Source organism: Rhinolophus sinicus, linkage group LG13, assembly GCF_036562045.2.
Source record: "Rhinolophus sinicus isolate RSC01 linkage group LG13, ASM3656204v1, whole genome shotgun sequence".
In the NCBI taxonomy this organism is placed as follows: Eukaryota; Metazoa; Chordata; class Mammalia; order Chiroptera; family Rhinolophidae; genus Rhinolophus; species Rhinolophus sinicus.
In genome coordinates, this window is record NC_133762.1 from 50,243,380 (window position 1) to 50,270,891 (window position 27,512).

Here is a 27,512-nt window from a genome sequence, read left to right on the forward strand (position 1 = left end):
TGGGCTGTTGAGAAAAGGTCTTATATAAGAAAGGTCTTATGTTGAGGAAAGATGTAGCATATTTCTCTCTCTCTCTCTCTCTCTCTCTCTCTCTCTCTCTCTCTCATCTCTTTCTCTTTTTCTCTCTCCATGTACTGGACTCAATCTCAGCATAAGACATTTGGCCTCTGTTGTATTGAGCAATGCCTGAGAATGCCAGGACAACTCCCTCTATGAGGATGTGCCAGGAGACAAAACCATGGCAGAGAGATGGCTGGAAAGGTGAACAAAGACACTGCCCCCAGCCACAGCTGAGCAAAGAGGCAGGGCAAGCAAAAACATGGTGAGGAGCATCCAGCTTCCCCCTCTGCAACTGTGTGCTTTAAACTGGAGACAGCAGATATGCTGTTGATCTCAGCCCTCTTCTTGGCCTCCTGGAACATTCACAAAGCTGGTTTCTGCACCAGTGAGTTTATTCCTCAGCTCCACTTCGGTTTAAAGAGATACAGAAAAAGCCATTTCCTCAGGTTAGCTCTCTAAGAAGACATTTATCTCTTCATGTTTCATCCCCAGGCCATTTTCGACCTTGGGGACTCAGAGTCAGGAGGGTTTTGATACCAGATGTAACCCTTTGGCTGGGTCAGAGGCATTGTGGTAGGGGGCAGGGAGTGTGTGTGGAGACAGTGTGCTGGAATATACGCTCCAAAACCCCAAAACATGCCCAAGAACAACAAGAACATTAACCACTGACCCAAACGCTGGTGAAATTCTATCTCCACATCTCCCTCCACCAGTAAACATGAAAATGCCATCCCCAAAGGGATGGAGGAAGCCTCCAATGAGAGGTCCAGAGAGAATGCTAGGAGAAGGGCTGGTTTGGGAAAGACGTCCAGCAACTCTACATTCTTCAATCACTGCAAAGATTTTCCCCAAGTGACAACTAAATAGAGACATTTTTCACTAGCTGGGAAAAACAACAGACTTGCACTTTTCAGAATAATGGCATTAAATTTTAGAATGCCGTTTTGTCACTTTTTCTTTGGCTATCCCCACCTCTTCGTCTTCATCTCATGCCGTTCTTCCCTACTTCACTCCATACCATTGACCTTCTTTCTGTCCCTCAAGTGAGCCAAGTTCATCCTCACAGCAGAACTGTCTTACTCGTTATTCCTTCTGCTAGAGTTTACTCTCCCAGATCTTTGCAGAGTGTCTTCTTCCCTTGTTCAGATGTCACCTCGTGTCAGATGTCACCTTCTCAAAGAAGTTTTCCCTAGCTACCTATCTACTCTTGTCTCTGGCTGCTCTCATTTTCTTCTTTTTCTTCTTAGTAGACACCACTCTCTGATACGCTTTTATTTATTTATCCATATATTTATTGTTTATTCCTCTGAACTAGATGTACACTCCAAGAGAGTAAGTCTCATGTCTTTCTTCTTTATGGCTGTATCTCCTATACCTATCATGTAATTGGTACTTGTTGAGTGGATGGATGTGTGGATGGATGGATGGACGGATGGATGGATGGATATAATCAATGATTTGGCTCAACTATTTTATCCAGTTTGGTCAGATCTTTAGTTCCATGAGCCGCACCAAAAAAACAAACTCGGGACTCTATGGTCATACCTAAGGCCGGAGTGGTTAATCAATTGTCATTGTGAGAAGGAAACCATAATTTGATTCTAGTTCTAAATGAGCACCTGTTCTCCTTCAAAATAGTACGTTTGTGTTAATGCGTTTAATGTTTAATAAATAGCCCATAACTCATTTATCCTCAGAAAATTCCCAAGTAGCAGGCTAGAAGAAGTTTCCTGATGGTTTGGCTTATTGAAGATGGAGAAATTAAACCATGAAGAATGAAAATAAGTTGAGAATACCATCCTGACTGAACTGCAGCCACTGTGACTGTCCTTGCTCCTGAATTTAATGGACTGTTAAGGGAGGCATTTTTAAATCATACATCTCCTATTTATTTGTTCATGTGTTTGTTTGTTTTAGAATAACCTCAACGTGGAAAGTGACTCTACACCAGAAACCAGCTTTCCTTTCTCCAAAGAAGCACCAGGGGGCCACCTGGACGACCAGGCTGTACACCAGCCCCTTCCCAGACAGCGATTCCAGCAAGAGGCTGGACACCCTGCGTTGCAAAGAGATGGCCCCAGATCCTTTCTCCTTGATCTTCCAAACTTTCCAGATCTTTCCAAAGCTGATATCAATGGGCAGAATCCAAATATCCAGGTAAGACTTAGCAGCTGAAAGGTGAAAGAAAATGAAACAGTCCATCTCTGTTTCCCGATCTGATTTCAGAGTAACTGCTGCCTTATCTCATTTTTTTAACCCATTAATGAATCCTGTTTATGATCATGTAATCTCTATAAGAACAGTGTTGTATTAGATCTGTGTAATACCACTCATAGTGAGATGCACCATTATCTTATGGACCACTACAAGAAAAAAGAAACCATTGCTAATTAAAATATGACACACCAATTATTATAAGATACTTCCTAATATCAGAGACATTGAAATGGAAAAACAAAACAAAATAAATAATTTGCCCTGAAATTAGTGAAATACGGTAGCTGTAGGAAAGGGCCAATCTAACACGTGAGTAGACTGGGCAAATCATAGTATGATTTCAAAGGTACTACAGAAAGCACTCTCCTTTAAATGCCTCTTTCACTTGCCTTGGACACCAGAAATTCTTTCAGGAGGTGACAACACTTCAGTTGCTCTAAAGTGTAAATGACTCATAAAAAGAATTTAATAAGAGGAAGGGAGGTGAGAAAAGAAATTCCTAAGGGACAGATGAGTACATACCACCAAGATGGGATGGGATGAAGTGAGGGAAATAGGAGCTTATGGAAAGGGTTGCCTGGGATTGAAAATTATAATACTCATCTACACTGAAATAGCATAGTATATTTTACAAAGCGAATGTTGATCCAATTTGACTCTCCCAACACCCTCATGAAAGAGATGAAGCACATGTCATTTTCCCAGTGTTATCAATAATGCAACCAGTACTCAGAAAGTTACTACCTGGTTTGTCCAAGGTCACATGGGGGCTTAACTCCGGGCTCTCAGACTCGCAAGAATACTTACTCTACCAATCTGTGTTTCAGAGACAAACTCCTAATTTTGGATTTTGCATGAATTTCCAACTGTTTCTCCCCAGAAATGGTCCCAGAACAGCTGAGGACCAATGGTTCTTCTCCTGGGCGACCTTGTCCATATGCAGCTCCTATTCTCATTTGTCTGCTTCCAGACTTTAAAGCTTTGCTCTCAATTCTTTTCACTTGGGGAGGGACAGCTTTTCCTTATTTTCCCTCTCTGCATCAAATTACAATTAGTTTACACAGCAGAAAGTTCCTGAACCTGACCCCAGAGCAATTGATCCTTAATTAAGTTAACTGTCTCTCTCTCTCAAGACTGACACTCTCTGCATGACACCATTTCAGATCAGGTTTCTTTGGCCAGAGTTGTTTTGCTTATAACACCAGTGTCATGGTGGCTAAGGAATGTCACTGGGAATACACCTCAATTAGAATACATCAAACAGTCCCTACTGCGTACAAAATGCTGTGTTATGTTCTGTGAGATTAAGAAATGTAAGGACTTTTTTCTCCAGGAAATGACATAGGTGTGAAAATCTCTGCTCACACCAAAGACTGCCAGAGGGACCATGGAGACAGATGAGGAAAAAATACTGTGTTCCCTGGTGGGCAGCTTAAATAGATGGGAAGACATAGGGTGGGGCAGTCAGTGTGGATGGTGCAGAGGTGAAAAATGTTTTGGAGGTCATTCTTTGACAACCCATGTGCAGAAATCACTGCAAGCCCCAATTAATATTTCTGATGAGTCTTGTATTGTTCTAATTGATTAACTGGAAAAACAGGCCTTTTGCTCCACTGCTGTCTCTCCAGGAACTGGCCACATGGCTCTTTGAAGAAGAATAAAGGATTCACTTGGGGGAGGTGCAGATTGGAAAGCAAAAGAAAGCAAAAGCACAGACAGCTCCTTACTGTTGCTCAACATCATGCCTTCATCTGCAGGAAGTGACCTTTCCTTGTTTATAGATTTTATGGTCCCAGGACGAGACCGCCCTTACCCCAAAGGTGCTTAGGCCATGCCCGAAACAATTTTACGGTTGCTATGGCTCACATTTCTTCCTAGAGGTGGGAAATGTCACTGTGGGGCTTAATGCTGAGGATTGAGCTATTAGTGTAATAGATTTAAGAATTTCTAATGTAAAATTATAAGAACATGCCTGGATGCAGGGGAATGGAAGGCTGCAGGGAGAGTTTCCCCGTGTTGAAATGTTACTAAGTGCACAGGGCTTCACCTAAGAACCGACTTTCAAGCAGAATTTCTCTCTCCCAGATAAATTAATCAGTCAGGAAATCCCCAAACTTCTTCACTCAGACCACACTTGGGCCCTTTTAAAATATTACCTAAATGTTAGGAAAGAACAGTGGTACAACAGTGGTACAAAGGTGGTTGGGATCCACAGAGCTGGGAAACCCAGTTTACTTTTCCAAAAAGATGAAAAGGGTGACCGCGAAGTGCCCAGCCCTCTGCAGCCCCGTGATGGAGCTGTGCATGAACTCAGAAAGCAGCAAAGTTGGGAATTCGTTTTAAATCATAAGCTTAGCCGGATGGGACGTAAACAATACTTCAGAACAATTCCACCTGACTTCTTGAGGGGTGAGGAGGCTGTTGGAGCTTATGGGTATGGAGAGAACTAGAATGAGACACGGGAGCAGTGAATTAAATGGAGGGTGAGTTATGAGGCCACATGTGGTTCTCTCTGGCAAAGCATCTTGGACTTTTATCAAATGCAGCTTCCCTAAAGGTGTGGCTGCAGAGGTAGTACAAGTGGAAATTATTTGCCGTCCTCTCCTCTGAGACCCCAAGCCGCCTCTTCATATATAGACTTTTAACAGGTGAACAGTAACAAGCATTGCTTTGTTGTCATTGTCCTACCTTCACACCCGCACAAGAACAAGACGTTCACCTGCAGGTGCTGCTTCTAAAAGAAATGCTTTGGAAAACAGGGTTGGAAGAGGGACAGCGCCGTCCCTATGAAGTCACCATACTTTTCTTGAGCTACCCTTTGAACAGCAAGATTAACATAGCCCCCAAGAACATAGATTTCCCCAAAGCTCCGAATATCAGGGTTATTGGTATTTAGATTAGAAACTAATGAAACTCCAACTCAGATACCATTAAAGTCAAAACCCCCAAAAGACTAGGCCAATGCTGTCGTTTTGCCCACGGCCCAATCAGGTCACTGCCTTTCACCTTTGCACAATCCCCGTGTCTACTAACCTTCTGCAGGCAGTACTGAGGGGTGGGGTGGCCTGTGTTTTATTGATCTGATGACCTGTTGGCCCTAAAGAAAAGAAAATTGACTTGCATTTCTGGCCTTCTCTTTCTAGAAGACAACAAAAGGTTAATGTGGGTCATTCATAAAGATGTTGAAAGAAAGAATAAAGCAGCTACTACCTCTGGAAGCACCAGCCCTAGATCTGCGCATGTGTGTGTGCATGCATGTTACACACGAGCATACACACACACACACACACACACACACACACACACACACACACACACTGCTGGCTGCTGCAGCCCTGTGCACCACTGCACTTGAGTAAACCAGTTCCCTGGTGGTCCCTTAAAAGATGAGGTGCTTCCTAAAAGGGGGTGATGGTTTCCGTGTTGGCAGCCCTAGCCCCTTCCCGCCAGCACTGCTCTTTTGTTGAAATCCACTGGTTTGACACGGGCCAGTTCATCCAAGCAGACAGCCCTGCTGGTCACCGCGGCTCCCTGAAAGCATTTTCTCTCCCTGGGGAACAGAGTGAAGACAGGTGAAGGGCGCATCAGTGGGTTGGCTTCCGCTGCCAGGGCCCGGGGGCCTTGTCTCCCCCCTTCCCTGGCAACCTGCCCCTTACCCCCACGTAGTTAGTCCTGACTGGAGCCTGGAGCCGGGGAGCTGAACAGGAATTCGATATCCCTCTCTATGAACACACCACCCCCTCGCCCCCGCCCCAAGCCCTCCAGTGTCTGGAAGCATTTCCCACGCTCCAGGGCTGGAGTCCACTGTCCCTACTGCCAAATAGCCCACACCTTTCCAAAGTGACAATGCTGAGCCCGGGCAAAGGGCCACATCCCTCTTGGGCCTCTTGACTTTTAGGAAGGGAACTCCTTCAAAAAGCCCTGTTTTTCAGAACTTTTTAAAATCCCCCTAAGCCAGGTGGCCTCTGTCCCAAGTGGATCAGGCTCTCCATTTTAAGACTGGCTAGGCTGTGTAAGTGATTGGGGAAAAAAAACAACATTGTGCAAAATAGAAAAAAATAGCCTCAAACCCCTGAACCCAATCTCCATATTAAATTTAAAACAATACTAGAAGTTGGGTTTTGTTTTAAAAAATAAATAAATAAATCATTCAGGAAAGAAAGTAGATCCCCCAGGACAATTTAGACTTGAACTTTAATATCCTTGGCTGGATTTTTGGTCTGCAGCTGATGGTCAGATAGCAAAGACAAAAATCTCTAAAATAAACTCATTATTAGGCTTACTGCATCGATTCATTACCACAGTAGCTATTCACAAACAAATATTTCTCTTTTCTGGATCAAGCTGAGATTAGTATTCATTTCAACTAATATGCTTATTTCTTTTCTTCCATTCAGAGACATGTAAAAATAGTCATCTGAAGGCCTTCTTTTTCTTGCACAGATGTATTTACATGGCCATAGGCCGCTTGAGTGCCACAAGATACAATCAGATGAGTTGGCCAGAGCTATAAATATTGTACGTGCTTCTACTTCTGATTTCCCTTCATTCTTTTTCTCTAAAATACTTTTGGAATGGCAAGTCTGACTAAGTAACAACCAGGAAATTTCTGTGCCCAAGACATGGGCCCACACGCCCATGGGAAAAGCCTGTATTGTTCAGACTCTGATTGGCTTCTTTGGTTTCATGCTGGTTACTCGACCTCTCTATGCCTCAGTTTCCTAGCCTGTGAAACTGGAAGGATAATACCACCTATGAGTACCTGTGTAGTACAGTACTGCACAGGAGTAGGGTTGTTGTGAGGATGAAATGTAATCATGCATGGGAAGCACTTAGCACAGGGCCAGGTATACGGTAAGCTTCCCAAATGGACAGAGGCCCGTCAGTGACAATGTGAAGAAGACAGAGGAAACGTATATAAAATAATGGGAATCGGAAGAGCTAGTTTTGAGAACAGCTCTACACCTTCCTTGCTGTTCACCTTGGAAACTTGAATTCACCAAGCCAGTATCTGTGCCTGAAATTTAGGTCTCACTTGTGTAGAACAAGCAATAATATTTCAGCAAGCACGCTGCAAGTGTCAAAGCATTAGCCACAATTAGCTGGGGTTGCCAGAGTTGTTTTTAGAGCATTAGTGGGCCTTAGAGGAGGGGATTATATATATTCCTGGTTCATTTTATGTTCTTTCTGTGGCAATTGTCAAGGAAGGAGGGTATGTAATCTATTAAGGTTGCATAGGATCCTCATTTCCTGATTTTGGACAGAATTCTCCAAATTGGCACCAATTTTGAACTCTGTTGCTTGGAACTGGTGAGTTCTGCCAAAAGTTGAACTTGGGTATTTTGAAAGAGTTTTCTTTCTTTTACTCTCTTGATCACGCCGTAGGAAAGTCCAGAAGACACAAATCTACTAAGATACTTCCATTGTGTGCATTAAGAAAGAGAAAGGATGGTAAGATCTAGAGTCTTTATCAGCTTGGAAACCTGCTGTGCTCACTCCTACACCTTCAGCTCATCACATTGATTATTGTTCAAGACATCTTTATAAAAGGACTCTTTGATGCTAAAGAACATGTAGATAGAATGAGAGCAACAGGAAACATAAAACCCCCCATTCGAGAAGTCATTGATCATGCTCATTAAGTCTTTTTAATTGTATGCCTATGAAATTTCAGGTTCAAGATTAGATTTCTTCTTTTGATATCAGTATGAGGTTTCCATATTAACTGTAAGGAAGGGTGGATCCTAAGGTTTGTACATCTTTTGTGTTTAATTCAGTTCAGGCAGTGGCTAAAAATGAAAGGGAAAAAAGAAACCTCTGAACTGTTGAGATTTTGTCATCGATATAGTTTTTGGAGTAAATTCGTATTTTGCTACTCATTGCCTGGCTAGGCAACAAATCTATTTTGTTTGGATCTGAACAGCAGTTTGGAAGAAAAAAAATCGTATTGACGGTAATAGCTTAAAACATGAAATTGTTTTTATTCCCAGCTTGGAGAAATTGCAGGGCACGTTTTGTTTAGGCAATCCCTTTGACTCCAGTCTGAATACAAATGGAATACCAAAACTGTTGGGCATGTTCCCCCTTATCTTCTACCCAGAGACTGATTTCATTACCATAATTGCAGGCTTGCCTGGCTCTTGGCAGCTTCTCCCCTCCAAGACCCTTAACAGCCTTGCAGACGATTGTTGCGGCTCAGTTGTTCTGTTTGCAGGCAAAAGGGGATGAGACTGCAGAGGAGAAAGGTTATGTCTCCAAAGGCTCAGCATTGCCCTGTCACTGTCTGGCTTGGTTCTGCCCCATCCATCTGTGCACTTCTGCTGCACTTGTCCTTCCAAGGTTGCGTGTGGGTCCCGATCACTGTCACTCTTCAGCAACCATCTATTCTAGCAAACAGCATTGATACGAGACATACGATGTGTTCCTTTTCTTCTCTTCCCTTTTTATCTTTTTGGGGGTTGCTAAAAGTTCCATAATTATTTATAAGCATGCAAGAGATACTTACAAGATGGGGGTAATGATGGCAGCATGGAATAAAGCCGATGGTGCCCTTCTAGGCATCCCACACCAGAGGAAGGATGCACTTGACCTGCTGCAGCCCGAGTATACTCTGGGATTGAAGGCTACACTCCTGACCTTGTGTTTGGACCACACAAGGCCACAGCCCAGGCCCATCATCAGCTGGGCAACTTCCTTTGACTATCAAAGTGAGTAGAATTCAAACCTCCCCATTCCTCACACAAAAGGAAGGGGCTGTTTGTCTCAGGATGGGCACACCCTGGTGTAATTTGGCAGAGCATCCCAGCAACTCTCTCAGATGTCGGGTTAGGGCAAAACTAGAAATCCATCTGCCCAGTACATCTTGCGCTGATTACTTGGAGCACATGTTTCTGATTCATTTGCACATAACTCATCCAGGGGGTGTTGCAAGAGCTATGTGAGGGCCAAAGGAACCCAATGAATCTTTTATTATATTTTTGAAACAAGTTTCTCTATGTTGATTGTCTCTCAGAGCCAAGAAGCTGCATTCTTCTAGACCTGTGACTTCCAAATTAGGCTCACTAAATTCAAGAGCAAGTTCTGACCTTGCCTCTGGAACTATCTGTTTTGACCCGGAGGGTCAGTTGAAGAATGTACACGCTGGGTCTAGACTATGGGATGAGTGAAAAATCACAGCTGTGAAAGTCTGGACCTTGAGGACCTTGTGCTCACATCACTACACAACCTGTGGCATCCAGCCTCATCGGCGTTTGTGGCCTCTTTGCTCCCTTGGTTGTATAAGGAGACAATACCTGTATTTACTTTTTGAGAGGCACGTGTGGCAAAGTTGGTAATAGCATGGGCTGTGGAGCTAGACTACCCACATCTGCCAGTTACTAGCTATGTGGTCTTAGGCAAGTTGTTAACGTCTATGTGCTAGTTTATCTGTCTGTAAAAAGCTATCTATTGCTGCCAACCCCAAAACTTAATAACGTGAAGCAATGATCATTGCTCATGATCCTGTGGGTCATGAATTTGAGCAGGTCTCAGCTGGCAGAGTTCATCTGTGCTCCATATGGTATCAGCTGGGGTGACCCAACTGGGCCGGAGGATCCAAGATGGCCCCACTCACATCACTGGAGCTGTGGAGCTGGCCATTGGCTGAGAAGCCTCAGTTGTCCTCTCCATGGCCTCCCTCTTCACATGCTCCATATGCAAAGTAATATAGGCTGGGCTTCCTTACAGAATGGTAGGGACACTCCAAGAGAATGAAAATGGAGGCTGGAAGACCTCATGAGGCTTGTCATGTTGTTACACCTACTACATTCTACTGGACAAAGTGTGTCACAAGGCCAGCCCAGATAGACAGAAAGGGAGAGAAAATAAACTCCACCTCTTGATGGGAGGTGTGGCACACACATACAAGGATGGGAGAAATTACCAGGGATATCTTTGCACATAATCAACCATAGGGGACAATCAACCAACCTTATAAGGTTGTTATGAAGATTAAATAAGTTAATATATGGAGAGCATTTAGAACAGTGCTTGGTGCAGGGTTAGTACTCAATAAGTGTTCAGTTTTATTATAATTATTCTTGTGTCACTTCAGGAACATAGATAGTACATGTTGACTCCTTGAATTAAAGACTTCCCAGCAATCTGGTCATCAGTAAATCAGTGACCCTACTGATGAATTTTCTCTTCCCACCTTGAGGCCCATGTACATCAGTTCTCTCTAGTCTTGGGGTTCATTTGGACCACCCCTGGATGTCTTCCCTTCCATCTGTAACACTATGCAATTGTGGCTATCGCTCATGAGGGACACATCCATTGTTTGCCTTTGCTCTCTCAGACTTTCTTCCAAGGGTCACCCAGCTTGGAGGCTAGTGACTCCTCATTGACCCTGGCCTATTCTGAATTCTTCAGGTCACCATAGAGGTGGTGGACGGTCCTGACTCTGAAGCAGATAAAGATCAGCATCCGGAGAATAAGCCCAGCTGGTCAGTCCCATCCCCCGACTGGCAGGCCTGGTGGCAGAGGTCCTTGTCCTTGGCGAGGGCCAACAGCGGGGACCAGGACTACAAGTACGACAGTACCTCAGATGACAGCAACTTCCTCAACCCCCCCAGGGGGTGGGACCGTCCGGCCCCAGGCCACCGGACTTTTGAAACCAAAGAGCAGCCAGAATATGGTGAGTTTACCACCCAGTAATATAAAATTGGTGGGGAGAATAAATGAGGATGATAAGGACATGGAGCCAAGCAAAACCCAGTTTACAGTATGTGGCTTTTGGTCTTCTATGAGGTGTACCTCATAAAGACTCTGTTCCGCAGAAGCCCCAAGGAGGCACCAGCAGCCACATTTTTCTGGAAAGGCTATAATTTTAAAATCATACCAATTATCCTAGGAGAGATTTTTTTTTTTTTAGTTAGTTAGTTAGGGGTCTTTGAGGTTTTACCTTCCCCCCCCCAAACTAGTTTTATTTCTAAAAATGAAGAAATCACCAAATCAGCTTCCTTGCATATTTTACTGTAAAAATTCATACTGAAAATAAATTTAGTAGAAGAGATGTGTTCACCAGCTTCCTTTGACCAGGCCACTGTGTTATGTTTGACATTGGCAGTGTCATGGCCCTTAGGAATCCACATGAACATGTGTTTCACAGGTTGTCTGAGTAAGGCTGCCCACAAATAAATTTCAAGATCCCAAGTTGGGACTTCTAGGGTCTCATGCTTTTAGAGTAGGATAGGGAGGTAACAAACAACTTTCAAACTCTGTAATTTAAATAATAAAAGTTCATTTTTCACTTGAGTTGGGATGGGAGACAGGGTTGGGGGAACTCAGCTCCACTCGGTCATTCAGGGACCCAGGCTCCTTCCATCTTGGTGCTCCAACTGTAAGGGCCTAAGAGTTATCCACTGGATGCTCTGTATTGACCTAGCAGCTAAGAAGAGAGACACAGCCTGAAAAAGGCACATACGCTCTAACCCCCTCAGCCTGGAGATAACACACATCACAGCTGCTCAAATTCTAATGGCAGGACCTGATCATATGGCCTCACACAGAGCCAAGGGAGGCTGAGAAATGTATTCTGTGTTTCCAACAAGAAAAAACAGGCTTCTTGTGGAATCAGGCAGTGTAACTTCTGTTACAGAGTATTTGATGCTTTACAAATGCATCTATCATTGTAATGTTCTTGTGGTCTCACTATCAGCAGTTAGGAGCAAACACTGTGTGGTGAAGACTTGTCTTGCACCATTTACACTCTCACCCTGACACCTATTTTTCAGCAGAAAGACCAGTTGTATAATGGAAAATTATCTCTGCCTGCTAATAAATGATTCTAAGCAACTTCCAAAACAGCAAAACTATTTTCTTCCTGCCGCATCATTCAGTTGTTCAACAGACATTTATTAAGAGTATACCATGTGTTCAGCACTATGCTAGGTGCTGGAAATCCAAAAATGAGTAAGACACAGTCTTTTCCAAAAGAGGGTCTCACTTATCTATGGACAAGGGGAGCAAAATAGTGCCATGACAGTGACACTAGATCAAATGCTAGGGGAGCAGAAAGACAGCTCCCATACCCCTTCCAGCCAGGAACCTGTGAAATCTTCCCCTTTCCCAGAGGAAGTCCAATTTATCTATTTTCCAAGAGGAAGGACTGGGAATGCTGGCCAGCATACATATAACACTTACTATGTACCAATCCTTCTTCGTGACATCTAACATATATTAGCTCATTTAATCAGCTCTCTGAGACAGGTACCCCATTTTACAGATGGGTAAACTGAAGTTTGGAGAAGTTAAGCAACTTGACCTCAAGGATTTATCTCAGTCAGTCTGAGTCCAGAGTCTATCCTCTTAATAACTATGTTATACTGCCTCTCTGGGGGGTGGGGGAGGGGATAGCCCATCCTTTAGGAGAGTAAAGTGGATTTACAAATGGCCACTTAGACTAGAGGACAGGAGTGGGAGGAAAAGTGTGGTGCTGTTGAACAGAGAAACACACAGGATCTGTGAGAGCCAGCCTGACATTGCACAGCTTTACGGCTTAACCTGTTTGCCCAGCCCACACAGAACATTGTTTCTCTGAGTGGAGCTTAGACCATGGCATCAGAATCCCTTGGTTACATGTTAAAAAATGCCAGTCCTGGCCCCAGCCTTGTCCCTCTATCCTAATGGTCCTCAAACTATGGCTCCCAAACTAGCTACATTAGCATCACCTGGAACCATGATAGAAATGTAAGTTTTCAGTCTCCTGACCCCTAGGCCTACCGAATCAGACATTCTGGACTGGGTCTCCAAAATCTATGTTTAAACACACTTTCCAGGAGCTTCTGGTACATTGAGCACCACTATTCAAGATCGATGCTTCTCAGCCTTAGTTGCTCATTATATTCATCTGGTGAATTTTTTAAAATCCCGATACCCAGATTTCTCTCCAGACCAATAAGTTGGGATGTCTGGAGATGGGGGCCAGGTGTTTTTTAAAGCTCCATGGGTGACTCCAATGTGCAGCTCAGGCTGAGGGCCACTGCTGTCCTCCTACTGAGTCAGAATGTCCAGCAATGAGACCTGGAGCCTGTCTGCCTTTTGCTTCTTTGTTTCTTTTTTAAGTCAAGGTCAGTAGGTGATTATCATGCTCATTGAAGTTTGAAGCTCAATGCTAGAAACAGCTCTCTCATCTAAAGCTATTACAGAGTACCCTTTGCCAAACTCATGAACATAAAGAACATCCCTCCATTTCAACAGAGGATAGAATTTGCTGCTACTGGAGCAGTTACTGTGGCTGCCACAGTCACCCCCACCCCAGCTTTCTGGGCTTAAGATACCTGTAGACGCCCTGCGTCTAAATCTTACAGCATCCCTGAGCCATGAAGAAACTCCCATCTTTTATGATTTTGGAGTCTCTCTTAGACACTTCCTCATCATCGGACCAGATATCAGGATTGCTACTTTATAAAGAAAGTGTGTCTCTCAGTATACTTCTAAAGCAGTGCTTCTCAGATATTAATGCACACATATAACCTGGGAGTCTTGTTCAAATGCAGCTTCTAGTGTAGTAAATGTAGGACCAGGGCAGGAGCCCAGGTCAAGCTGACACTGCTGGCCCTTGGACCACACTTGGAATAACAAGACTCTCAGTGTATTGTAGATGCTCAGTAATATTTACATAATGAATGAAGAATTAAGACTGAAACATTGCTTGTCGGCTCACAAGGGACATGTAATTTCTAGAATTCTATACAACATTGGATGAACTGAGTCCTCTCTTATTTCAATCAACAGGAAACTATGGAGCAATTTCTAAGTATTTATCCCTATGTTAAATGCTGTGGAGGATATAGGGAGAGAACTTATTGCCCAGGAAGGTGAGGTTCATGCACTGGCAAAGTGTGCGCGTCTCTATACCTAAGGGTCCGTGGCCTTGTCTGAGACGGGCAAAAATTGCCACAGGAACTGGTCTTTGTGGAGGAGGGTGACCTCAGATTTTTGAAGGTAGGATTTTTAATAAGAATTTAAATGTCTATGGCCAAAGAATATTTCAAAAAATTCTAAGTAAAAATAAATAGAATAGAATCTTTGGAATAAATTATAAAATATACAACAGAAGTCAGTTAAATCTAACTTGTAATCATGGAAACACAAGTCAGCTCAACTTTGGACTGTATGTGTTTGAGATACTGCATTTTAAATACCTTCTCTGTTGATACTGACGTTATTACTCAGGGCAAAGCAGGAGTTCCAGTATATCATTTTCTGTCAAATTGTGATAGACCATTGCCAGAGTTTTCCAGAACAACCTGCATAATAAAATCGGATGGGCACTGCTTATTGTAACCTAGGTTAGGACTCAGTTCTTTGCAATTCTCTAACTGAGCATGGCCTTATATCAATAAAACATTGCATAGTGATTTTTCCCCCAAGGACTTTTCTTAGTAATGTTGAATTATGGCCACATAAGTGGGTGTCATAAAGTAGGTAGGCCAACCTGGTCCAGAATCAAAGCTGCAGGAATATCAGGATATAGAACAGGATATGGCAAGAGCAGACAAACTTCAGATGTAATTCCAGCTCTCCCAAATTTGATCTGTGTGACCATAGGCAAGTATCTTAATCTCTCTGAGCCTCAGTTTTCTTATCCATAAAGGGAGGCTGCTCCCACCTTCCTTGCAGGATTATTACAGGAGTTAAATCAGTGTGTTAGAGCAGCTGATTAAAGTAGGCCCTCAATAATTGGTAGCCACTACTACCTAGGATTAGTGGTGGAGGCTTGCCAGTAGCCAAGTCAAAACCCAAGTTGCTTCAGTTGCCCGAACATTATAACTGGCCCGCAGAACTCTAGTGCTCGAAAACAACATAATGACTACTTTAAATTTCAAATGACATCCTTGAAACCCAGCTCTCAGCCCACTGTACTGTGCATTGTTTTCTTCCCTCGCTGAGCAATTTAATGTCAAAGGTAGGAGCTGTCAAAGCACCACATAAATGTTCACAGAGACTGTTTTTCACTGTCATTGTTGTCATCTTTGCAATTACTGCTGCTCACATTCATTTTCTCCTCTTAGTAATGATCCCTGGTAGGTGAGCAAATGAGAACAGCTTGTTTTATTATAGCAGAAAGGAATACTGCCTTCAAACCTTTGTTCCATAGTCAGAAATTCCCTCCATGTCCTTTGAACACATTGAATGAATAGAAATCCCCAAGAGGAAGGTTTTTGCTGAAACTTTCATCTGGGACAGTATGCTATGAAGGCTTCAGGGTGGTGAGCTGACATACACACGTTCCCTAGGAGGTGGTTTTATTTCATTTTTGGCCCACTAGAAATAACTAGCCACCTGGCTATATAACTGTTCTGTACCTAACTTGGGGGACCCATATAAAAAATGTTTGGAAAATAAATGACTTTGTGAGCACCTAAAATAAAGACATGGAGATACCACTTACTGGGATAAGAAATCCTTCATGGTCCCAGAGTCTGCTAGCCATCAAAAGAGCATATCTTACGGAAAATTGTATGGCATATTTATAACAGTTAGCTTTTGTTGTTTAAGAAACCAGCCTCCAAATTTAGTGGCTTACAAGAACAAACATGTTCTCTCAAGAGTTTGCAGGTTGTCTGGACTGTTCTTCTGTTCTGGGCTGGCTTGGCTTGGGCTGGATGGTGTAGGATGGCTTTACTCACAATAATGGGGTCCCAGCTGGATAGCTGGCCTGCTGAGATGGCTGGGGCCTGTCTTCACCTGGTCCCTCATCCTCCAGGACACTGGCCCTGGGCTCTTCCATGGTGTTGGAAGAGTTCCGTACAGCAAGAGGACAAACCCTTAAAGCATGAACATTTTTCCAACCTCTATTTGCCACCACATTTGCTATTTTCCCATTGGCCAAAGCAAGTCAGGTGGCCTGGGCTAGGGTTTGCCTGAGAAGAGAGTAACCAAAGGTGTGGACATGGGGAGGGGAATTATGGAGGTCATTTTTCACATACTCTGACACTGTATTAACAGCCAATAATTTCAATCCAAGAAACCAAAACGAGAAATTACCTCATGCAGAGATTCCAATATAAGCCTCATGGTATGTTTAATGCTCAAAATTCAGGATGATATTGCCCAAATATTATATTACTTCATGGGGAGGAAAGTTCACAACAGATTTCTAGATGGTTCAGACCCTGTTGCTTCTGCAAAGTCAAGAAGGACACCTCTTGGTATCATTAGACTGTCTTATGCTGGTACCCAGCACACAGGTGACATGAATTCTACCTATGTGATTTAATAAGCTTTTTCTGACTGACCGATTTATCCCCTTTTTATGAGTCTAAAGACATAATAATCTTTACCTGTGACTTGTTACTGTTGTTCCCTTTAATAAATTAGGCCTTGGTGGTGCATGTAGGATGTGGTTGAGTGTATTCACGTGTGCTATAACCCCACTGCACCTGGATGCTCCTGCTGATAAGAGTGCAATGGTGTGAGTTCCAGGCACCTCTCTGGTGTTCTCAGGGAGATTACCAAGAGATACCAGACTGCAAAGTTCTGGGAGGGAGTAGCCGCGGCCCCTACTTCGGTGGTTTCTCCCTCTGAAACTAATGTGTCTCTCTAGCTCTACCATGTTGATGCCTAGTAAGAGTTGGGAGAGATGAGGATGGCTAAGGCTGGGAAAACAGGCCCAGATCCCTCACACGAAGCAGTAGTTTCAAACATCTGCTTAGCCATGTGGTTGGAAAACCATTTCTTAGAAGAAAATCAAAGTTTGGAAAAATTCTTTTTGGGGAGGGGGTAGAAATGGATGGGGCCCACGGGAGCAGGGGAGGTGTGAGCAGAGCTCCGCTCTGGATTAGGGAAGAGGACACAACTATGAATCCCCCACCCCATCCCGACTCTGCTGAATGGGCTGAGGAGACTCTGGGGGCCTGTGTTTGCCTGAGGAGCGTTCAGAGTGAGCGCCATGTAAACAACAGCCTGGGAGGCTGGCACGGGGCCCACAGTTCAGGTAGAAACATGTGTGGACTACATTCTTGCCAGACCTACATAATAACAATCACCACGACTTGTTATGAATGGAGAGGACCCCTTCCTGGCAAGGCACATGCCTGTAGCTATGAGCTTGCCACCGACGGAGGCCCCAAAACTGTAGGAAGTTTGGATAAACCAGGAGAAATGATTAATGAGTAGAGATGCTGCATAAAGAGTCATGTTTTTGAGATTAAGAGCTTAGCGCTAGAGAGCAAGTTTTCCTTTCTGTTACCATTATGACCTTAGATAGTCACCCAATCGCTCCAGGACTTAGTTTCTTACTTTTGAAAAAGAGGAATTTCGTGTTGATAATATACCAACCTTTCCCGCCCCTCTCACACTCCAGGCCCCCCTAGCCTGGTCTGCTTCTCCTTTTTCCATACTGTTTACTGACTTCTAATCTACTGTGGAATTTACTCATTTTTTTCTGTTTACTGATTATTGTCTGACTCTTCTCACTGAAATATTAGTTCTACCACGGCAGGGAATCTTTGAAAGTTTTATTTAATGGTATATCCTACCTATCTAGAAATGTTCCTGGCTCAATATATATATATATATGGGATGGCTGTTGACCTTAAAGGACCATCTCTGGCTTCACCATTATGTATAGGTTATCTACTTCTGTATAACTAGACATCTCGAAACTTCATGGCTTAAAACAACAGCAGTTTATTATTTCTCAGGAACCTATGGCTCGGGAGTTCAGGCAGCGCCCCACTGAGCAGTTCCTCTACTCCTGAGGGAATCAGCTGCGTTCAGCGGTCCACTGGAAAGGGCTCGAAGGTTCAGGAAAGCTTCACTCACATATTTAGTGTCATGGGTCCTTGATGTGGCTCCTCTCTTTCCTATAATTCACAGGTTTAGCCTCAGCTTTTTTCACAGTGACTAGATTCCCCAGAGCGAAAGTCAGAAGCTGCCAGGCCTCAAAGCCAGCACAGATTCTAGGAAAGGGGAAACAGTCTCTCTCATTCTCTCTCTCTCTCTCTCTCTCTCTGTAATTGTATGCACAGGGAGAACTAGTGGTGGTCATCTTTGAAACTATCTACCATATTATTCTACGATGCCATGCTCTACAAATGTATGCATTCTCAATAAGCACTTACCAGGCACCTTCCAGGGGTCAGGCTCTGGTTATGGGCTAACCACCTCAGTGCCCAAAACCTTGGACAGAGTCCCTGCCTTCATGAAGCTAATCCCTAAAATGAACCCTGGGCCTTTAAGCCTTTTCACTCCAGCTGGCATCTGGTCTCTTCCAACAGTGAGAACGATGGAAGTGGACAATTAGCAGGCTGCATGACGGGGCGGATTTGAGAACTCTTTGGGTGAGGCTGTGACCGTCTCTCTGGCTCCCTTCCAGATTCCACAGATGGTGAGGGCGACTGGAGTCTCTGGTCTGTCTGCAGCGTTACCTGTGGGAATGGAAACCAGAAGCGGACCAGGTCTTGTGGCTACGCGTGCACCGCCACAGAATCCAGGACTTGTGACCGCCCAAACTGCCCAGGTGGGTTTATGCAGGGGTGTGGCTCTGAGTTCAAGGGAAAGCTTTAAATTTGTATTTAAAAATTTGTAGAAATTGACTTTTTATAAAAGACAATTATTTCCCTAGTAAGAATTCTGACCAGACTGAGACAAGAGACAAATCATATGCTTAATGGATGAAAAGATAGGTTTTCTGAATCTTATGCACAATTGCAGTGGCTGTGACCTAGAAGACAATGCCACAGTGTACTTACTTAATTTAAAGGAGTGACTCTGATTAACTTGGGTCTTTGATAAGAGATTTGTTGTGCCTTGAAGAGACACATGAAGACAGCCATTCATGTTCTGATAAAGAAGCCAAGACGAGAGGCTTGACAGCCATCTGCAGAAAACCCATGCAGTTAGCCCTATCCTGATGCCTGACCCTTGCTGATGGCTACCGAGGGAGCAAACTGGGGCAACTTGGCAGTTCAGTATCACTTTAAACTGCATTATCAGTGTTTTGAAAACCAAACTAATTGCACACTTGTTGAGAGGCCATGTTAAGGGTGAAAAATAAGTTTGACTCTCTGTAGCCATAGTTGTCACAGCATGGCCTGTGTGTATGGCCCCCACATTTGTAAAGGGTTGTGAAGAAGAAGGAAAAGGGGAAGAAAAAGAAGTAGAAGACGAGGAGGAGCAGGAGGAGGGAGAATGTGCGACCAAGCCCATATGTGACCCACAAAGCCTGAAATATTTGCTCTTCGACCTTTTACAAAAAACGTTTACCACCTCCTGGTCTGTAGTTTCACATTTACTATGTGCTCCCCATTGCCAAGTAGAATACCAGCCCAAAATAATACCTTAGGCTCTTCCAAGAAACCACGTATTCTAAGTGGCTTCGTCTTAAAGAAATTCAAAAACAGAAAATTTAATCTCTGCACCCAGGACTTCCTTTGTTCTACCCCCAGAAACTCTGTTCTCAAACCTAAGGCTGAGATTTGGGACAAAAAAGAAGCAGAAGAGCATAGGGGTTTCAGAGAAAAGAAAGGAAGCACCAGGTTGGGCATATGTATGTCGGCAAAGGAGTGTGTGTAGAAAATAGGGCTGAAATGTAAGAAGTGGCAGTTCTGGCTCCCTGTCAGCCATGCAGATGGAGTGCAGAAAGTGGAGTAAACATCAAGATGCTTTTCCTGCGTGAATTTCCTAACTGAAACTGCGTTGGAAGCCTGGTAAGATGGATTTGGATGGATAGAAATAAACCAATAAATAATAATATGAGAAAGAGTACACAGAGAATATGAAGAAGAAAGAGAAGGAGAATCTGGAAAAAAAGCAAGAAGATGATGAAGATAAGAAGACAGAGCAAAAGAAAATGAAGATAAATATGAAGAAGATGAAGACAAAGAAGATAAAGAAGATAATGAAGAAAAAAGTGAAAAGGATGATTATGAAGGATAGGGGTTTTTGAGTACTTCAGTGTCAACAAATTTCAAAGGACTTTATAAGTATTTTTTTCACTAAATTCTCACAGTAGCCTCGTGAAATGGGTGTTTCTTATTGTACCCATTTAACAGCTGTGGAAACTGAGGTGCGGGGGTTAACTTGCCTAGAGTCAATACAGGCAGCAAGTGATCAATCTGGAATTGGAATCCAGACCTCTGCTGATTCCAGAGTCTATGTTCTTAACCATTAAATTATCCCACCTTCAGCAGGAGGAAGAGTAACTGGCTCAGCCAAACATGGATACAGACAGCATTTAGTGTCAGGCTTGGGAGCTTGCCACTTGTTCTCTCTTCCAGAACTGGCATCCACACCCAAGATGGTAGATTCAGATATCTTATGAGGGAAAGGTCCTTCTCTACCACCATTTTGAATGTTGCCTTCTCATTTGCGCTCAACTGTGAGAGCAGCGTGGCCAGCAGCCCTGCTCGTACATTTTCTTCTCATCTGACCTTGCCCTCTTTCCATCGTTTCTGCCTCTCTGTTCCTTGCTCTTCCAGTTTTTCAGGGTTCCCTTGGCACATGAAGGATTTTTTTTTTTCTTTTTTTGCAGGACTTCTTTCCTTATTTGGTGTGTTGATTCTCAGTCTTATTGGAAAGAATCATGGGGCAGACAGTCTCCCTGGCCTGGCAGTGGTTACACTGTAAAAGTTTGTTCCCTAGGTCAATTCTATAAATAAGTTCAAGGGGCTTCACCTAAGATCAGAGAGAGCCCCTTAAAGGAAATCAAGTCATGCCTACCAGGCAGCCAAGGCTCTCCAACAACTAGTCTATCTTCCACAACTCTTGCCTCTTCTGACTGCCTCAGCTTGTACAGGATTCCTGTTTGTAAAGGAAGCCTGGGTGAGGTAGTAGTTTGGAGAGGGGAGGGAAGCCAGGAAGTTTGAGGCAAGCTGGGTTCAGTCCCTCAGAGCAAGTAATGACAAGCCCAGCTTACTCTTCTTGAAGCATCATCAACAATGCTGGAAGTCCCGGACTATGAGATGCCTGGTCTTTAGCTATGGACTGCTGCATCCTCAAAGTGAACTAGACAAATATCCAAGGAAAAAGTACCAGCTAACACTTAGCAATCACTATTCTAAGTGCTTTCTTTACATATAACTCATTTAATTCATTCAACTCTACAAGGTAGGTTATTTATTTCTCCCCATTTTATAGCTGTGAAAACTGAGGTACACAAAGGTTAAGTGTCTTGCCCAAGATCACACAGCTAGTAATGCTTTAACCCAGTCGGTCAGTCCTTAAGATTGGTATTGACCACTAAACAAGGTATTAACCACTGCCTCTAGTTTACTTTGTCATCCTAACACCACCAAATAGACAAGCATCTTGACATGTATCCGCCACAGTCCAAAACCCCACTCCTGGGCCTAGTGAATGAGTTCCTTAGGACTCATTCAGGCACATTTGGATCTGATTTCGTGCTGCAAATGGTATCTGGGGTTTTAATATATTTTATACTCTACTACCTGCTTTTTACTGTTTCCTCCGTTGGCAAGTAGTCATGAACACAAAAAAAGGCTTTGTTCAGGTGTATTTGTTTTTTTAATTGCTTAGGGGGGCATGTAGACTTTTTCCATATAACTAGGGGAAAATGAGCTCCTGTCTGTGTTTAGGAATTGAAGACACCTTCAGGACAGCTGCCACTGAAGTGAGTCTGCTTGCGGGAAGCGAGGAGTTTAATGCCACCAAACTGTTTGAAGTTGGTAAGATTTTTTTTTCTTTTTTATCCAAATATTGATTTCGTATTTTGGAGATTCCTTTTGCCTTTGCAATGTCATCCTTGGATCCATTTAAATGTTTTGTTTCCCATCCTATGGGGTCCAATTCTCCCAGCATATTTCTTAGACAAAGTCAAGTTTCTTAACGCAGTACTGCCTCCATTTTCTGATGTGTAAAACGGTGTGAAGTACTAGTGCCTACCTTATAGAGTTATTGTAGAATTAAATAAGTTCATATTTGTAAAGCATTTAGAACATGTCCATCACACTGAACATTTATGTAAGTTTGATAAATAAAAATAAGTCAATGGATATTCTGTGGGTACATGAATTATGATTACCTTCCCCCTAGAGGAAAAATACAAGGGCAGTTTCTGAGGACTGAGTTTTGTTTCTGAAGACCCTGCCCTCTGAAGGAGACCCCCACTGGCTTTAAAGACACACGCTTCCGAGGATGGAACCTCCATTCTCTTAGCTACTATTCAGGGGCTCGCAGGAGTAGAATCGTACAACTCAGAGCCAAAAGGAGCCTCAGCATATCCCTGCTAGCAGCACCCTGGACCCTGTGCTGTGTACGTTCTGTGTTCCCTCCCATTTGACCCTCATTACACTTTATGAGACAGATGCTATTGTCATCCCAATTTAGAGATGAGAAAACTGAAGCACAGTGAGGGAGAACACCTTGCTCGAGGTCAGAGAGCTACTACATAGTTGAGTTGGGATTCGATCCCAGGCAGTCTAGAACAAGCGCCCACACTTTGCAACCATGCCTTCCTGATGTCCTGGGAGATATCCCATCTCTCCTCTCTCTCTCTTCCTAATTTCACTGAAGAGGGTCCCAAGCCCTCCTCCAAGCTGCCCTCTCATCCCAGCGCCCCCTCTCCCTACCCTGCTATTCTCCCATTCCCATCCTCGCCACTTGATTTCCACTCAGGACTCCACCAGTCTCCCAGGCACCTGGGGCAGAACTGGTCAATCATCTTTGATGTCTTCCTCTGTTTACTCCCAAGCCCACCAAGGCCTGGTAGCCCAATCTCTCTGACCGTTCTTGCTCCAACCTGCTGTCCCCTTCCAGAATATTGAACCTGTACTTTTAGAATTTACATCAACACTGAAAGTATCTTCTTACTGTACAGCTCAATTAATAGCTCACTATCACTCAAAAACCATCAGTGGTTCTCTAGGGCCCTCTGAACAAGCCTAAACTGCATTGAAGACCGCCAAGATCTGACACCAACAACCTTACTTCCCTATAACCTCTGCTCCAGTGAAACTGAGTATGTTCCCAGCCCCCAGACAACCCCAGCAGATTTTTCTGCTTAACCTTGGTTTGCACAAACGATCACTGTTGGCTTATTTACTTGGGCAATTGTTCCCTGGGGCAATGCAGGACCAGCATTAACATATTTTTTTTGGTTTTTCAAATGAAACCAGGAATCTACATAAATAAGTGGAATCACTTAATTCTTAAATGTTAGCAATTAATTCAATATTCTTAATACTGTAAGGGCCAAACATAACACCTCTGGGGACGAAATCTGGCTCAAAGCCTACAGGTCAGTGGACTCTTGCCTAAATGTTAAGTTCCCTTAAAAGCAGGGACCACCAGCCCCTTCCCTGTGAAGCAGCTTATCACAAAGATTTGCATAGAATGATTGTTATTGTTTGGTGCCTAAGGCTAAGAGGTTAGGACACTAGCTTTAGTTTAAATCAGTCAGTGAGGGGCAGAAATAAAACTTGGTCCTACAAATATTCCTTTGAGGCATTTTCCACCCCAATCACCATTAAAGAGGAGATTTAAAATGGCCCTCTGAATTATTGTTAATTTTATTGTGGGTGATAATGGGGTTATGGTTAAACCCATATCTCCATATACTTTTTTTTTTGTAGATGCCTACTAAAACTTAGGGATAATAATATCATATATTTCCCCAAAAATGGAAAAGATGAAGCACATATAATGATGGTTAAATCTAAGTGATGGCATTTAGGTAGTCAAGTTCAAAGTTCCCAAGTTCAAGGGAGGTAAGTATGACCACCCATGGTCTGGTGGTCTAGGGGACTGCAGGGTGTAAGCCCTGGGAGGGGAGGGGTAGACTTCAGTGTCATCCTGCTGTCAGTTTTAGATGTGGTGAGAGGGTTTCTGTGGCCTTTTTCAGACGCCGACAGCTGTGAGCGGTGGATGAGCTGCAAAAGCGAGTTCTTAAAGAAGTACATGCACAAGGTGATCAATGACTTGCCCAGCTGTCCCTGCTCCTACCCCACCGAGGTGGCCTACAGCACAACGGACATATTTGACCGCATCAAGCGCAAAGACTTCCGCTGGAAGGACGCCAGTGGGCCCAAGGAGAAGCTGGAGATCTATAAGCCCACGGCCCGGTACTGCATTCGCTCCATGCTGTCCCTGGAGAGCACTACACTGGCTGCCCAGCACTGTTGCTATGGTGACAACATGCAGCTTATCACCAGGGGCAAAGGGGCAGGGACACCCAACCTCATTAGCACAGAGTTCTCAGCCGAGCTCCACTACAAGGTGGATGTCCTGCCCTGGATTATTTGCAAGGGTGACTGGAGCAGGTATAACGAGGCCCGGCCTCCCAACAATGGACAGAAGTGCACAGAGAGCCCCTCAGATGAAGATTATATCAAGCAGTTCCAAGAGGCCAGGGAGTATTAAAAAGATGCCACCTCGAGTATTTGTGACACACATGCACTGCACTGATCTGCTACCTGGAACAGAATTCCTCTTATCCGCACACGTGTGTATTTGTATATACCACATGAGTATTTTTCATAAATTACACTAGGGATGTGCGCCAGGCCCGGTGACTGCCATCGGAGGCCACCCTTACAATCCACAATGCCCACAGACCTCCTTGGAATTCCTCCTAGAGGTGACGTGGGCAGGAGGATGAGGACAAAGAAGCCAGAAGAACCTGGAAGCCATAGTGGGTGGGATTCAATTCACACCCAGACCCAGTGTTTCCTAGAGAAGCAAAGAGGGAAAGAGACTGAAGCTGTAAACATTATAAGTTTTTATATATAACTTATTTAATATGAATGTGACTTAAGCGTAACCTTTTCTCTGGAGTTGTCATCGTGATACTGTTTAATCACTTCTGTGAGAGTTCAGACAGGGCTTAAGAAGGTGGAAGAGAAAGGGAATTTGTAATGATTTCTTTAAAAATAAATAACTCAGTGGAAGTATATCAAAACAAGAAAAGGCCCACCTTAAACCAAATATTATTTAGTCATGAGGCACCTTGCTAAAGTCTCAGTTCCAAAATGCCCTTGCATGAGACTGGATAGGGAGTGGTGGGGGGCAAACGGATATTTTGGGGATGATTCTGAGGCCTGGTTTTAAATAAGCTTTAAAGTAAAAGGCCAATATTAGCATAATATTTTGATTCTCCTAATAGGCTTCAGAATGGCAGAATTTCTACTCATGTCTTACTAAGCCCAGAAGGCTGCAGTAAGGACGGACATAATAACAGGGACTAGCACTTTTCCAAAGAAAAAAACGAAATAAATGGGAAAATAACATGGACCTCATTTCATCTATCTTATTTTAATATCATCTTAACAATCTTTTTCCTCCACCAATATATTCTCAATAAATAAATATAAAAAGAGGAGGGGGACTCAAGTCTAGGAAATCTGAATTTTTTTATGTTTTAAGAAAGGAAAAAAACTACATTATTTTTGTAAAGTATTTATTAAGTCATTGATTCTTGTGCATCAAGCAGTTGTTCTGTAGTGTGGAACTTAGGAAAAATAAAGAGTTGGTTCTTTACTTGCAAAACTCCAGGAAAAGAGAATATATAATGAAATCATAATAAAATGCGTTACCTACAGTAAATGTGTTATCTGCAAATATTTATTATACAAATACCATAAACAACCCTGGTGAAGCAGGGCTTTGAGGCAGGGGAGAGGAAGGTTCAAACCAGGTGGGAATAAAAGACTCATTGATTGACGTGGTGAGGGTGGTGTAAGTCATAGCATCTTTGGCACCGAGAACGTCAGTCCAGCCTCCAAGAGGTCGAAGCTCATTGACACATGTGCAACTTTTTGCCCACCCAGCACTAAGAAAGAGCTAAGGAAACTAAGCCAGAGCAAAGGCTTAAAACAGCCCAGGTGAGCAGGGCTGTTTCCAAATAAAATTCTGCAATTATGGTAATAAGTAGAACTACTCATCATGCAAATTATTTCTTTTCCAGATAACAAAAGCAAAACTCAAATAAAATATATCACATTGGACCCATCTTTCATTTCCTAGCCCAGTACTCTTTCTACTATATCAGTTTTTTTGGTGTCCTCGTACTCCTGGTATCTTTGATATTCCAAATGGCCCCACCTTTAGGTTCTCCTAATAAGATCATGCTCATATTGAAAAGTTCTTATCAGTCATTTACACTTTAGAATTAATTATCCATGTATTGCCCACTCTTAGGATATTTAAGATCTATTTCTAGTTATAAAATAAGAAGCCTTATTCATATCTGAAGGAATTTTAGGCAACTAAACAGTAGAGAGAGAATCAATAGGGAAGCAGATTTGGTTTCTAGTAATAGGAAAACTACTTTTGCAAAGAGAGTTCATTACAATGAAATGCCATACCTTTGAGGTGGTAAGTTCCCTGTCAGGACAGGTATTCAAGCAGAGGCTGGAGATGATACACATGAAAAGCTTGATTGAAGTGATGAAGAGAGACAAAAAATATACAGTAATAACACCCTCTACTATGTGTTCTATTAAGGGTAAGTGCAAAGTATGATGGGAAAATAAAGGCGAAATCAGGGAAGTACCTGTTGCATCTAATGGGGGAGTAATAGTTCATAAAGCAGCAAAGGAGGAGGGGGAAGTGGATGCATTTGGAGTAAGAAAATAGTGTGGACAAAGGCAAGCAACTAGGAAAGAGCTTGGTGTTTTCTGAAGACTGGGGTGTTTAGAGTGATAAGCAGAGAAACAAGAATAGCGAGTTACAGAGCCATATCTCAGGTATTTTTGTTAAGGACTTAGCACAGAATATTAAAGGGAACAGAGCTCTTTCCCACTGCAGTGAAAGTGACTGAGATGAGCAATGTTTTCCGTGGGCTATTTGTCTTTTCTTATCAGACCTTGCTGACCTAATGAACTGAGAGTTGGAAGATGGAGTGAATTGAAAGTAGGAGAGCTCCTGGGAACTTTGTCTACTGTGTTTCAGACATCATCAGGATTTTGTCACACCTCTGGAAATTTGCTGAACTATAATCTGCCTCTTCAGTTTTCAGTCCCAAAGCTCTAGGGGGCCAGGGAGTGATCCTCAGAAATCCAGACCCCTCTGTTCAGGTTATCTAATGAGACAAGGAGACCTTATCTCATTCAATACAGGGCCCCAAGCCAGCCCCAAGGTAACCCCAGGTAATTAATTCCCTCACGGAAAGTAGATCATGTGTTCAAGGCTAGTTTGCCTGTAACAGAGTAGGCTCTCTGCACCTTCACCCACAGCACCTGTAAATATGACCCCTCAACAGCTGCTCTCATCAAATGCGTTGCTCCTTTGCT

The 27,512-nt window shown here is 43.3% G+C and overlaps 1 protein-coding gene across 1 annotated transcript in view; it reads left to right on the top strand.

Moving 5' to 3' along the window:
* Positions 1 to 25,824, top strand: part of ISM1 (isthmin 1) — a 69,667-nt gene extending 43,843 nt beyond the window's left edge. The window contains exons 2-6 of the mRNA XM_019752054.2: positions 1,978 to 2,217; positions 10,687 to 10,951; positions 18,641 to 18,784; positions 21,861 to 21,950; positions 24,125 to 25,824. Coding sequence (XP_019607613.1) covers positions 1,978 to 2,217; positions 10,687 to 10,951; positions 18,641 to 18,784; positions 21,861 to 21,950; positions 24,125 to 24,642 — 1,257 coding nt within the window. The 3' untranslated portion in view covers positions 24,643 to 25,824. The remainder of the gene's footprint in view (positions 1 to 1,977; positions 2,218 to 10,686; positions 10,952 to 18,640; positions 18,785 to 21,860; positions 21,951 to 24,124) is intronic.
* Positions 25,825 to 27,512: the final 1,688 nt, after the last annotated feature.